The sequence below is a fragment of the Neopsephotus bourkii genome, unplaced genomic scaffold (assembly GCF_033783945.1).
Source record: "Neopsephotus bourkii isolate Nb327-2 ecotype Australia unplaced genomic scaffold, CSIRO-AGI_Nbou_v1 NB_1706, whole genome shotgun sequence".
Classification (NCBI taxonomy): domain Eukaryota; kingdom Metazoa; phylum Chordata; class Aves; order Psittaciformes; family Psittacidae; genus Neopsephotus; species Neopsephotus bourkii.
In genome coordinates this window covers 448472-461748 of record NW_026902180.1, presented here as the reverse complement: position 1 = coordinate 461748, position 13277 = coordinate 448472, and the positions used below count along the sequence as shown (strand labels likewise).

General features: G+C 38.3%; 2 protein-coding genes across 5 annotated transcripts in view; one reads left to right on the top strand and one right to left on the bottom strand.

Annotated features, from left to right (window-relative positions):
• Positions 1-367: 367 nt before the first annotated feature.
• Positions 368-3443, top strand: SNN (stannin). The gene is given in 2 exon segments (XM_061376102.1): positions 368-709; positions 712-3443. Coding segments are annotated over 2 exon segments (411 nt in total). The 5' UTR covers positions 368-597; the 3' UTR covers positions 1011-3443.
• TXNDC11 (thioredoxin domain containing 11) overlaps positions 3378-13277 on the bottom strand; it is a 33921-nt gene continuing 24021 nt past the window's right edge. For all 4 annotated transcript variants that reach the window (XM_061376098.1, XM_061376100.1, XM_061376099.1 and 1 more), the window contains 4 exons: positions 11711-11856; positions 10410-10519; positions 8399-8479; positions 3378-4094 (listed from right to left, as the gene is read on the bottom strand). In XM_061376098.1, the coding sequence (XP_061232082.1) occupies positions 3473-4094; positions 8399-8479; positions 10410-10519; positions 11711-11856 (959 nt within the window). In that variant the 3' untranslated portion in view covers positions 3378-3472. The remainder of the gene's footprint in view (positions 4095-8398; positions 8480-10409; positions 10520-11710; positions 11857-13277) is intronic.

Below are 13277 nucleotides of genomic sequence, written 5' to 3'. Positions count from 1 at the left end.
CTTAACAAAAAATGTATATAAAGCAACATCTGTTAATATCAGCTCTATGAACAACCAGTTAATTACCATGTAGTCAACCCTTCTAAACAGACCAGTGTTATAGACTTACAGTAGTACTGCAGCTACCTTTGCAATTAGCTTACCAAACCTGGAACTGTTAGTATATGGATGTTTATAAATTAAGTTTTTAAAAGGCCCAGACTTCAGGCTCTCAAATGTACTGTTCTGTAGGATTCCTTTAGGAAAATGAAAGGTAGCTGAATTGTGACCTCGTCATGGATACGAGAGCTCACCCATGATTGAGTATTTGTATTAGTCTTCAATGTCACTATACTAAACTGTTAACTTTCATGCAGTCTATTTTGTGCGTCTTGTGTCATCTTCTGTCTCCCAGTAAAAATTGTTACCTCTTAGCAGGCTTGACAAGCACATCAAGGGCTGAAATGAGTTTAGTTTTTGTTTTAGTTTGATGTAGAAACCTGCATCTTCAAAGGGAGCTTGAAAAAATAGCCTAAAATGAGTAAGAACTATAGGAGAGTGAAAAGCTCAAAGCACCAACAGCAAGAGGGTCATGTGCCATTGTGAAGGATAGCAACCATGAATATAATGTTGCTGAATATGGTAAAAATGCACAGCTTCATGAAGTGCCTATTTTTTCCACTGCAGGAGTTTGAAGATGCAGCAGGCCTGGTAGTGGGGACAGAAGGAATCGCCTTAAAGAAGTTGTGCAGTCTGAAATATTCGCCATGTCTATTACAGATCATAGCCCCACCACTGGAGTGGTGACTGTTATTGTTATTTTGATTGCTATTGCAGCTCTTGGTGCCTTGATACTGGGCTGCTGGTGTTACCTGCGTCTGCAGAGGATCAGCCAGTCTGAAGATGAGGAAAGCATTGTGGGAGAAGGAGAAACCAAAGAGCCCTTCCTTCTGGTGCAGTACTCTGCTAAAGGACCTTGTGTAGAGAGGAAAACTAAGCTAACTCCAAACGGCATGGAAGTACATAGCTAACTTGGAGCAACACATGTATATGAACTACACTTACGATGTGTGTAACTGGCAGAAGAATCTCTCCTGTGAAGAACCTGGTCACATGCATGCTACTCATCACAAAATACCCTGATGAGGATTACATAAGCTTTGTTAGCAACTGCATGCACTGAGAAGTTGCACTTTGCATCAGCTGTGTATCCCGATTCCTCTGTGACAGGAGCTGATCCACCTGGCATAATGTCCATTGCTGGCAATGGACACAAGGATATGTTGGTGTGAAGAGACTACTAATGTTTTTGTTACTTGAATGTTTAGCTGAGCCTATTTTGACGGAGCCACTACTGTAATGTGAACTACTTTACAACTGTGAACTATAAGTAAGCTGCCAGAAGCTTTTTGCTTTATGTTCCACAGCATATGGAAATACATGATGCAGCTGTACATAACATGAGGACTGCTGAACCACAACTGTAGCTGGGATTCCAGACCTTCAAAACCAAATCTGCAGTTAAAGCTTGCTTCTGCTATTAATTTGAGTGCACAGCCATAAAGTCAGAATTCCTCTTAACAGTTCAGTGAACTGATGCAGAGTACCTTCTTTGAGAATAGGTATAAGCCTTCAGTGACATGTTGAGGGGAGAAACACAGGAGCTATGAGGAAGTGACTTTGTTTAGTTGCAGCTAGGTAGGTTAAGCTTCTGGCTGCTAGAACTGAGTCTTCTAACCCTGTAGCTACTGCAAGGAAACTGCCATTTTGATGGATACCAGCCTAGGAACTAATGATGGATACTGAACCCTTGGGGCTGGTCCAGAAGGTTTCCAGGAGTTTGAAATGGCAGTAGAGCAGGCTTTTCTCTTCTGTAGGTCTGCATGCTGAAACTGCAGAAGTGGTTACTTAAGTGCAACTAGTATGAAATTTTCGTAGAACTCCTGTTTGTGTACTTAGCAGTTACAGTATATGTTAACAGCCTGTTGTAAAAAGGCATTTTAGTCTACAGACAGTTAACTATATAATCCAGTTAATGTATCTTGTAGATATCTTGTAGTAGTACAGTTAAGAGAGTTAAGTTTCAGGCTTTCCTGTGAAAACAAATGTTGGTATGGCCAAGGGAGACGGGCTCTTCAGTTTGTAGAAGTTCTTAGCTGGCAATGGCAAAGTCCTTACAAAAAAGAATACCCCTTCCAGATCCTGCTTTGTGCTATAGTTAAGCTATAGGAACTCTAACAAGATGTCTTACAGAGACTGGACTGAACCTCAGAGCTTTAGCAGGAGGAGAGGGGAAGGGGGAGGAGAAAGAACAACACTGAGCCACCACTGGCAGCTTATGTATTCTAAAACTCTTAGGATAGGCACACTTGCTTTGAGGCCAGTGACCTGTTTTCTGTGACTTTATACATAGCGTCCTTTGCCTACTGAAACTTTTAAACACTTAATTGCCTAGTAAAGAAAAATCCTGTAAATCTGTTCCCTGAGATAAGTTACAAATAATGAAGTTCAAGTTCTTCAGCTATACAGACATTATTAGACTGGCTTCTTGCACCTGTACATATGGAGTAAGTAACACAAGCCTGCAAGCTTGCTTGCTAACTGTATTGCAAGACAGTAGCACCCTAGCAAAAAAGTCTTGTCCCTTTCTTCTGCAGTAAGATGTTGACTTAAGAAGGCAAATGTAGCAGTAAAAATTAACTGAAGGGTATAATTTGAAGCAAAGTTAATGCTGTCAAGTAAAAGAAAGCTCCTGCTGTTGCCTTCTGAGTATGATAAGGGGTACAGGTTTTTACTCTGCCACATGCTCTTCTGGAAGATAATAGTCTCATGACACTTCCATGTATAACCAGACTCAAATGCTTAAACTGTCATATTCTAGACATCTTACAAATCAAGAAGAAAATTATTAATTCAGTAATACTTCTTAATTTTCAGTAGAGAACAGTTTACACATGGCTGTTGCAGGTTTCAAGACAGTCAACTGGTATACAAAAGTGATACAAAGTGCTGAAGTTCTAGAACAGAATAGTTGTAGCAAGTTTACTTTTGTCCATTCAAGTTCACTGATTACATGGATGAAGTATCTCTATTTTATTCAGCAAAGGAAATGCAGTGTAAAGGGCAAACTTCAGAAATCATGGAAAAGTAGAAATCAAAGGACTAATCTCTCTTCTAGCAGCTGTAAGAGAAAGCCAGTGAAAAATAATTGGTTCTGAGTCAGAAGTTCTTCACACTGCTGCCCTAAAAATCACAATCTTCAATTTAAATGGCAAAATTTTTAAGTTAGTGCAATAGTAAAGTGCAAGAAAGTATTTTCCATTCTCCTGTTCTCTTTAGATGTGGGTATCAAGTTGTTCAAGTATACAAAAATATTCCATTTGATTTCTTTTTCTAGATCATGTGGGGGAAGAAGTCTTTATTTACAATGAATTTCAATAAAATTTGCATAAATACCTACCCAATACTGCATCATTTGACTTTGTGTAAGTAATCATTCTGTCCTGCTTCCACTACTGTGTTCTGTTTCTGTGGTATCAATATTATCAACCCTTTTTTCCTCCAATGTGGCAGTAACTGTTGAAACTTCAGAATTATCTTCAGAAAGTGTCTGCTCTGACTGAAGGGGTTCTTTAATTTCATCTTGGCGCTGTAGCTTTCCTTCCCTTGATGCTACCAGGATTCTCAGTAAAGTATTCTCTTTAAGGAGGTTTTCTGATGCATCAGCTAATTCTTGAAGCTTTTCAGCCATTGCTAATAATTCCTGATTCTTCTGGTTATAGGTGGCCTGTAACTGCTTGCTGTGGAGCTGCAGAGTCTTGTGCTGTTTTTCCAGTGTGTGTTTTTGCTGCTGTAGTCTATGTTCCTCTCTCCTAGCTTCAGAAAGCTGTGCTTCAAGCTGGTCATGTGCCTGATGAAGGGCAGTGATTTCTGATCTTAACTTCTCAATTTCTTTCTCCAAGTGGGAGATATGTCCTTGCTGTAGAACTGTCTCTTTATGTAGGCATTCTTTGGTACAGGGCTCTGATGAAGAACTTGAGTGATGTAAAATAAATTTAAGAAGATTAGGAAGGTTAACTGAGAAGTCTTCCGGGAACTTCACACTTTGTTCCTTCCTAGAAAGACATAACATTAAAACATTCAGATAGGCAAGTAATGATAAAATTATCTAAGCATCTTCTGTTTTTTCATCAAGAATGGCCAATATAGAAGCTATGAGAAAGCTCAACTCATGTAGTAAAGCACACTGTACTTTCTTTCCATAAACCCTTTTACCTGTACTCTAGCCTGGGTGCTGTAAGCTTCTCTGCACTGCATCAGTATTCAGATGTATAAAGCTATCTGGGAAATTATTTTGAGCCTATTATATGTCCTATATATGCTATCCTGGAAGAAGTAGTTTACTGTGTTCCAAGAGCAGGATATTGCAAGGAGCAGAAAAGTAGTGTTTGCTTTTAGAGTAAGCAGTCACTTGAGTAAGCAGCAAGGTTCTCTTGCTGTCAGAAACCCAAATCTTTTTACTTGTTCCTCCTGTCTTTATGCCACTGATGTGATGAAGGAAGCACGCCATATAAGTGTGGGTTGGGTTTGGGTTGTTTTTTTTTTTTCTCCTTTCTGAAGCTCATTATACGGCTACGAATATGAAGAGGCAGGCCTATTGTTTCTGCAACAGCACAAACTGTTACTCTTAACCTGATAAGCTGCTTCAAGACCAACAAGTACCAGATTTCTTCCTTAAGACTACTAACCACCAAAAGACACCCACAACCTCAAATGTTCTGCAAGATGTTGAAGTTACTAGCCCTTTTTTGGACCATGTGTCTACTTCTATCACAAAACCTAGGAGGTTAAACTGTCCTCTGAGGATTAGATGGGAAGTTAACTTTCTGTTTCCGTAACAGTTACATCTTCAACCTTTCACTCAGCATGTTCCAGTTTAACCTAAATGCTGCCTCCTGGCTCTTGGGGTGCAGAGAACCTTATTTTACCTGGGAAGCTAGCTAACAGTTTATCACTTTGTATGGTCATTAGTCTTCACAAAAGTTTATTCTCTTTCATTAGGAAGCCATCAAAACAAAGAAAAGCTTGGTTTACTTTCCTTTGATGGCCAGAATCCTACCCAGATGAATTGTATATAGCATGCATCCAGACATGGGTGAATTACACAAACGGAGAAAGGATAACCATAAACATAAATTACTGCAAAGCAAGAAAGCCAGATTCAAGTATAATGCCTAAAGCCTCAGAGTCTACCACTGCTCCTCATGTACAACACACACCATGGGCAACACTTACAGAATCATAGAATACTTAGGGTTGGAAAGGACCTTAAGATCATCCAGTTCCAACCCCCCCTGCCATGGGCAGGGCCACCTCACATTAAACCATGTCACCCAAGGCTTCATCCAACCTGGCCTTAAACACTGACAGGGATGGAGCATTCACAACCTCCCTGAGCAACCCATACCAGTGCCTCACCACTCTAAAGAATTTCCTCATATCCAATCTAAACTTCCCCTGTTACCCCTTGTCCTGTCACTGCAGTTTCTAATGAAGAGTGCCTCCCCAGCATCCCTGTAGCCCCCCTTCAGATATCAGATACTGGAAGGCTGCTATGAGGTCTCCACGCAGCCTTCTCTTCTTCAGGCTGAACAGCCCCAACTTTCTCAGCCTGTTTTCATATGGGAGGTATTCCAGTCCCCTGATCATCTTCGTGGCCCTCCTCTGAACTTGTTCTAACAGTTCCGTGTCCTTTTTATGTTGAGGACACCAGAACTGCACACAATACTCCAAGTGAGGTCTCACAAGAGCAGAGTAGAGGGGCAGGATCACCTCCTTCGACCTGCTGGTCACGCTCCTTTTGATGCAGCCCAGGATACAGCTGGCTTTCTGGGCTGCAAGCGCACACTGAAGCCAGCTCATGCTCAGTTTCTCTTTGACCAACACCCCCAAGTCCTTCTCCACAGGGCTGCTCTGAATCTCTTCTTTGCCCAACCTGTGGCTGTGCCTGGTGTTGCTCTCACCCAGGTGTAGGACCTTGCACTTGTCATGGTTAAACTTCATGAGGTTGGCATCAGCCCACCTCACAAGCATGTCAAGGTCCCTCTGGATGGCATTCCTTCCCTCCAGCGTATCAACCAAACCACACAGCCTGGCGTCATCAGCAAACTTGCTGAAGGCGCACTCAATCCCACTGTCCATGTCAGCAACACTGACATGTCCCCCCGCACGTGACATTACATTTCTGAATTGCTCACACTCTGCATCTGGAACATGAGTTACTCAGTTACCAATTACAGTTGCCTCAAAAATGCTTTCTGTGATATCTAACTCATTAGCATATGGGATCTAAACATATGCCAATGACATTTACTGAAAGCTACTTACTGTGTTTCAGGTAGTGGACAGATACTGTACTTTATAAGTAATTAAAAAAACTTCAGCCAGACGAAGCTCCTGTTCATCAAAATTAAGTTATTTTTGGAAGCACAAGCAACGTGATTTTTCCTCCCCTGCAGACTCCTAGTGATGAACTGAGTTAGTCTTATAATAAGCATGAGCAGTTTCTAAGCTAACAATCAGCTCCCATCCAAGTTTAATGAACCATAACACGATTTAGGTGAAAAATAGTCTACACTAAGGCAAAACCGACTCATTATACAATGGTAATATTTTACTACATCACTATCCATTCTTATTAATCAAAACCACAGTATGTATCAGAAAAGGTAAAAGGCTATTTAGAGCAAAAAGCAAACCGAAATATTAACAGCATGGGGTGGAAAGTAACTGAGAACAGTTGGTTTGCAAAAATTGTCTCGTAAGGAGCTACACAGAGAGGCTTAATATGAGGCCCCATTATATCCAAAATTAATGACTACTCTACTACTGCTACTGATACTACAGATACTATCAAAACCTAATTTTCTTGGTTAGATGCAACAAATTATAAAATACACCAGAAAGGAAACACAGGACAGAAAACAATGACTAGAGGTGAAGTACCTTGATAAAACCAACTGGAACATTACAAAAACAATCTTACTAAAACTATAAAGTCTGTCACACCAGAGACAGTCTAGAGCTCCTTTATAACACAGACCAGGGCAAAATGAGCATCTATGAAAAGAAAAAGGGAATACTAGACTTTGTAGTAATGCAGACTCCCAGCTGAGTTGCTGCTCAACTGACCTAGGCAACACAGAAGGACTGGAACTGAGCTGGAGGAATGTGGCAGAGGGAATCTGATGTGCAAGGCTTACTGCAGGGGAAATGATGAGCTGGAGCTTGCGATGATAGAAATGAAACTATTTCTGTACTGAATTAAAACATTAATTTAGAATTGAAAAATTTAAGGCACAGGTTTAAAGATTCTGTGGTAGGTAACACTTCACAGTACCAGTAATCTGAATTACCATTTGCTGATAAGAGTTCTTGAGGGGTAAGGGTGGAAATCAACATTTTTATTTTACAATGCAAAGAACGTTTATTACAGTGCTTGTTTTTATTTCCTTGCTATAAAAACTGTAATTGTGTAAGACTGAGTATTAATCTTTTTAAAAAGAAAAACCAAACCCAAGGCAATCAAGTCTACTGCACAGGGCACACATGTAACACCAGAATCACAACTGAAACAAATAAATTGAGCACTTTCAAAAGCTCTTTGCTCTCTTGCACCCAAGCTTGCTTTCTTGTTCAGCCTATTTGAGGTTGGATGTACCTGCACTGTGTGTACTGGTACAGATTAGACACAACACAAATGTTTGACGCTGCATTTCAGAATTTTTCCCTGCTGCAGAGGAAAAGTAGCATTTAGGACCCTCATACGCCATTCCAGCTCATATGCCAGTCCTAAATGCACTCTCCAGCCCATTTACATCCCTTCAGAGTTCCTTTTTCCCAAACTCACACTGAACATTAAAACACTGCAAGCAAAACCTTGCATTTTACTGCAAGAATCCATTATATTATTTGAGATGTCTCTTAGTTTAGCCAATCAGAAGCGATTACATACAAGTAGCACTAGAGCTATGTTGCACCGTCATCTATATCATTTCTCCTTTTCCTGCCTCCTGTAGTCACTCACTAATTTATTTGAATCATGCCAAAATAATAACAGGAAATACAACCAAATAATGCAGAAAATTAACTGAGGAAGAAGATTAAGAATGGTGCTGTCCATAAAGATAGACTTACAAACAATTAGATTATGACATTTGGCGAGAACATTCACTATCTGCACACCATCAGCTATCCATGTCTGTTAGTTTGGTGGGGTTTTTTGTTTTTTAAATTAGAATATGCATAAGGAAGAATGAATTTGTTTGGCATTTTTCTCTATTAAAACATGTAACCAGGTAATTATTACAACTTAGTAAAATGAAAGTTAGAAACCCAAAGGGAAAAAGAGTTACATTACCTCCCATAAGGAAAAAATAAAATGGTTGGGAGATGGTCTGTCATAAATTCCCATGGAAGGTCATTTCGAGTGATATCAATTCTGTTAAGAAAATACACATTAATTAAGAGAACTGGCAGATGAACAATTTACATTTTCTTGTAAAATGCCATTTTAGGGGGTGGCAAGAAAGAAATGCAAATCCATGAAAGTAAGTCTAAAAGTCAAATTGTGCATTTGAGTCAGCAGAAGTAATTGCTGCTATTCAAGAGGATGAATCTCAGTTTAATAAATATCTGTGGTGGGTTTTTTTCCTAGAAAAAAAGGTGTACAGTATTCCAGCTGCTCTCACTCAGCAATTAAATTGCACATCACTCATCACATCTTCACTGTGTACCCACCTTCCTTTTCTAAAACAGACAGACCTGCCTAATAGTTTGAACATGAAATTGAAATTTTATCTATTCACTGTTCCTCAAGCCCAACTTTATGAATATTTTCCCCTTGAGTAGTTCTGGGAGTAAACTGCTCCTTCCAAGGACAAGCATATTCTTAAAGGCATCATTTCTTTCTAAAGGAACACAAAATTTTGTGAAGGGAACACTTATTCAATTACTTGTTATGTTTTTCTCTGCATTTGTTAGATTACAAATAAAATTCTTATTAATTACAACGACTTCACTATAGAAAAATCATAGATGATACAAATTAAGTCATACTACAATAGAAATAATGGAACAAATGAGAGAACTTCAGTGTCAAAAAAGAGAAAGGGTAGAGATTTGAGAATAGCACTACATCCGTGGGAATAAAGCTGCAGTTAGAAACAAGTGATAACTCCAGATTTGTAATTGCATTTTTTTCTTATACATCTCACTCTGCCTTCTAGAGTAAATTCAGTCAGAACGAAACAAGGATGCAGTCAGAGTAGATGTTGTAAGTATTGATGTATTATCAAATACATGAGCAAGAATGTTTGGGTTGCACTGAAACATTAAAAGCCTTGTGAATGCCAAACAAAAATATGTTTTCACTTACACAAAGTGTATTTTAATATATATAATAGTAAATATTATACAGATGCATATATAGATATATGTATATGTCTATAAACTGGATTTGGCTGGGAGAGAGTTAATTTTCTTCCTAGTAGCTTGTATGGTGCCACGTTTTAGGTTTGTGATGACAGTTAGTTGTCTTCCCTGTTTCTTACTCTACCTCCTCTGTAGAAACTTTACCAGTTTCTACTCTACAGTGGATACTCTGGGGGTTGTTGGCCCAACCAGGCAGATGACCTGAACAAACCAAAGATCTATTCCTTACTATGTAACATCATGCTCAGCAGTAGAGGAAAAGAGGGAGTTTTATGGGATTTACCCATCTTTTACTTGGGAACTGTCTGGAAGCTCTACCCACAGGAAGTGGTGAGTTATAGCTGTTACATCACCTGTTTTGCTTTCTTCTCTCTCCTTCCACTTATCCTTCAATCCTAAACAAATCTGTTTTGTTGTCTCATAACCTCCAGATTTTACTGGTTTTATTCTTACATTCCTCTTCACACACCCCACTGAGGGTGGAGGAGGGAAGTGAGTAAGTATCTGTGTGGTGCTTAACTGCCCATCAGGATTAACACCCAACAATATGTAATTTCCCTGGTTCAAACAACTTCTCAAATACAGTACTACAGGATATTATTATCTGCTACAAATTACCAGATAGAGGATTAAAAATTATTTTCTGCTGTTGTTTTATTGATTCACTTTCTGAAGTCAGAAGCTTTAAGGTTTAAAAATTGCTAAAAGCTGTTTAAAAATTCTTTTTAATTAAACTGGACAATTACTATAGTGAGACTGAAAACCACCAAATCTATACAGAGGGAAACAAAATAATGCATCCAAAGAGAAATGAAGCAGATGACATTCTCATCTACCACTGCAAGATTATAGAGAGAAAGAAAAGTAATTATTTTCTAGGCTGATGACCTCAATGAACTTGTATTATTCCAGAGAGTTGAAAATAGAATCTTTTTTACCTTGCCACAATGAAATTATCTGGAGGCAGAAGCCGAGCAAGTTGAATAAAGATGTGATTAAGAGAAGCACAGAATCCACACCACTGTGCATAATACAGCAGCAAGACATTCTGAAAAATGAAATGGAGAAGAATTTTATTATCTATTGTAGTTAATCCACAGCAAAGGAGCACTAGTCTTCACAACATCTGAAACTTGGAACCCTTCATATGTGAAAGGCAACCATACCTTAATAAACTTTATTCTAACATGTTTACTGATATCTCTGTCTACCACGTTAATACACAAAAACTTGGTGAATTCTATTTGCACAGGAAAAAGACAAAATGAAGAGGATTAGATGATTTAATTTAGCATCATTCCCTTTAAATGGAAGTGCAAAGTTTACTACACTTCCCAATATCCTCTTGGAGTCTTAAACTTCTATGTATCCAACAGTGACTGCGAGGGCAGGCAGATGGTATCTAGACTTCTTTTTGCCTCTAACTAACAAAGCAGGAGTTAGGGTTACTGGAAACAATTACTTGAGATGCATACATTCATTGCAGACCTGACAGATAATAGATATTGATCCTCACTATCACATCTTTAAGAAATCAAAGTAATTTAATCACTGCTCAGGGTGAGCTCTAAAGCAGTTTCACAGCATGCAATTGGAAAGCTTTCACCTGTGAGAGTTTTGGGGTATTTTTGCAGTGTGCTTTCAAATAATAGCTTAGATTTAAAATCTTTTGGATTTTTTTTTCTATATTTTTTTTAATTATGTCTACTTTGCAATAACTTTCAACTTTTACAAAATAATGTAACATACAAAAAACAAGTTGTGGTGCATTTATCTCCTTTGAGGTGCAGAACACAATCACAATATTCTTCATTATTACTTTAAACCCTAAGTATTTAGGTGTGTTATTATTACAGTGCTAGAAAGGGAAAAGCAAGGCAGGCACTTTTTCTTTTTTAAATAAATTAAAATCTGTATTTCAAACATATGGGAAGAAAACCCCCACACCCCCTCCTCTCCCCTCAAAAAGCCCAAGCAGCCCCCCAAAACTCAACAAACCTTGTTGAAACCTGTCAGGGAATCAGTTGCACTGACTTTTGGATTAACAGCTTATGATGATCTTTGGCAGATTTAGTTAAGATCACACTATACCAAACCGCGTTTTTTAAAGAAAAGGTACTTTCTGAATTGTTACAAAATGACGTATTTTATCACATCAATGTCAAAGAAGAATGCTACCCACTCTTCAAAAGTCTTGAGCAACAATTTGCAAGAAACCTGGTCAGCAATGAGGTGTTACCTTTTCACTCAAAAACACTGTCTGATGGAAGGTATTAGTAGTCACTTCAGTGATTACACGCTGGTCATGAAGATGGACTGAAGGGTCATCAACAAGATGCCTTTTCAAGGGACTATAGAGAATACTGAAATTTTTTATGAAGTTCTCTGAAATTAGATTGATACATAACAAAGTTATTTCAGTTTCGTAAATGTGTGATTCTGGCAGTTTTTACTTTGGATTCAGAAGAACTTGCAGAGAAAAATACAAATTCAAAATTGGTTTAATGTAATTTTTGACAGTTTGGTATCAATTCTTGAGTAACCAACACTGATGCAAAAACAAGATAAGATTTTACTGGTTTTGTTTTGCTCATTACAGTCTTTTCACTTGCCACACGACTCTCTAATCTTGCTTCTACTTTTATTCAGTGTACTATAATAATAATTGTCTATGCTCCTAACTACGTATCTGCTAACTCATAAACAGTATCCTCTCACCATTTTCACTTCCAGGCCCTTATCCACAGCTTAATTCCACAGTTATTTGTATTTATTCTTTCATTTTTAATTACTTTCCCTGTACTTTTCTTTTTCTTCTGACATTTAAATGCTGTGCTATTCCCATGCTAATATGACCAGCCACCTTTTGTTCACCAGTGACCACCATCCTCTTCATTCAGCTTTCTTCTTAGTTTTAAGGTATTTAACAAGTAGCTGGCCGGTGGTAAAAACGTAAAGCTAGCTCCAAAGCCCTCAACTACCTTCAGCTGCACTACTCTGAGCCTGGACCATGTTCTCTAAATTGCTGCAAGATAGCGACTGATATCTTTTCAATTTAGACAGTGAAATGTTATTCTGTGCATTATAAGAGTATTCAATAATCAAGACAAAAATATAATATCAAACATGCTAAGAGTAATTATTTCATCAGATAAAACATTTTGTGCTGGTATTTCCAATGCAAAACCTAGGACAAAGTAATACTGGCACCTTACATACATACAAAATACCAGAACATCGAGTTTACCTCTGAAATGCAAACAGCAGTACATTTAATCTTACACTTACTAGTCAGCATTTCATTAAATTCTCACATCAGACCGAAACAGTTGTGTTGGTTTTTTTCTTTCTAGAGCTCCTGATTTGGAATATCTATGCATGAGTAAGCATTAACTGAGAAGGGGTAATTAAAAGACATAGTCCTGAATTTTTAGAAACCATCTGTAAAAACTAAATTCTGTTAAAGGCATTAAATACAAATCTGGTTTGTAATTTTACAAAAGTTAAGAGGCTTAAGGAAATCAAACCCACCCACACAAACCCTAAACATAAAATCATAGCGACTCCTTGAAAAGATTACGTAGAAGCATAAGTTTTCCACAAATTCAGGTGACCTAGAATAGAAATATACTGAGAGTTATGCAGTAGAGAAACCCTCATCGTGCTCAGGAAATCCCGTGACCTGACAAAGTTTGAGACAGAAAGTACTGGGAGCAGAAAAGGGAAGGAAATGTGTCCTCACTGTGATCTTAATTTTTCCTAAGTATCCTTTTACAGTCACTGGGGTTTTCGTTTGGTTTTCCAGA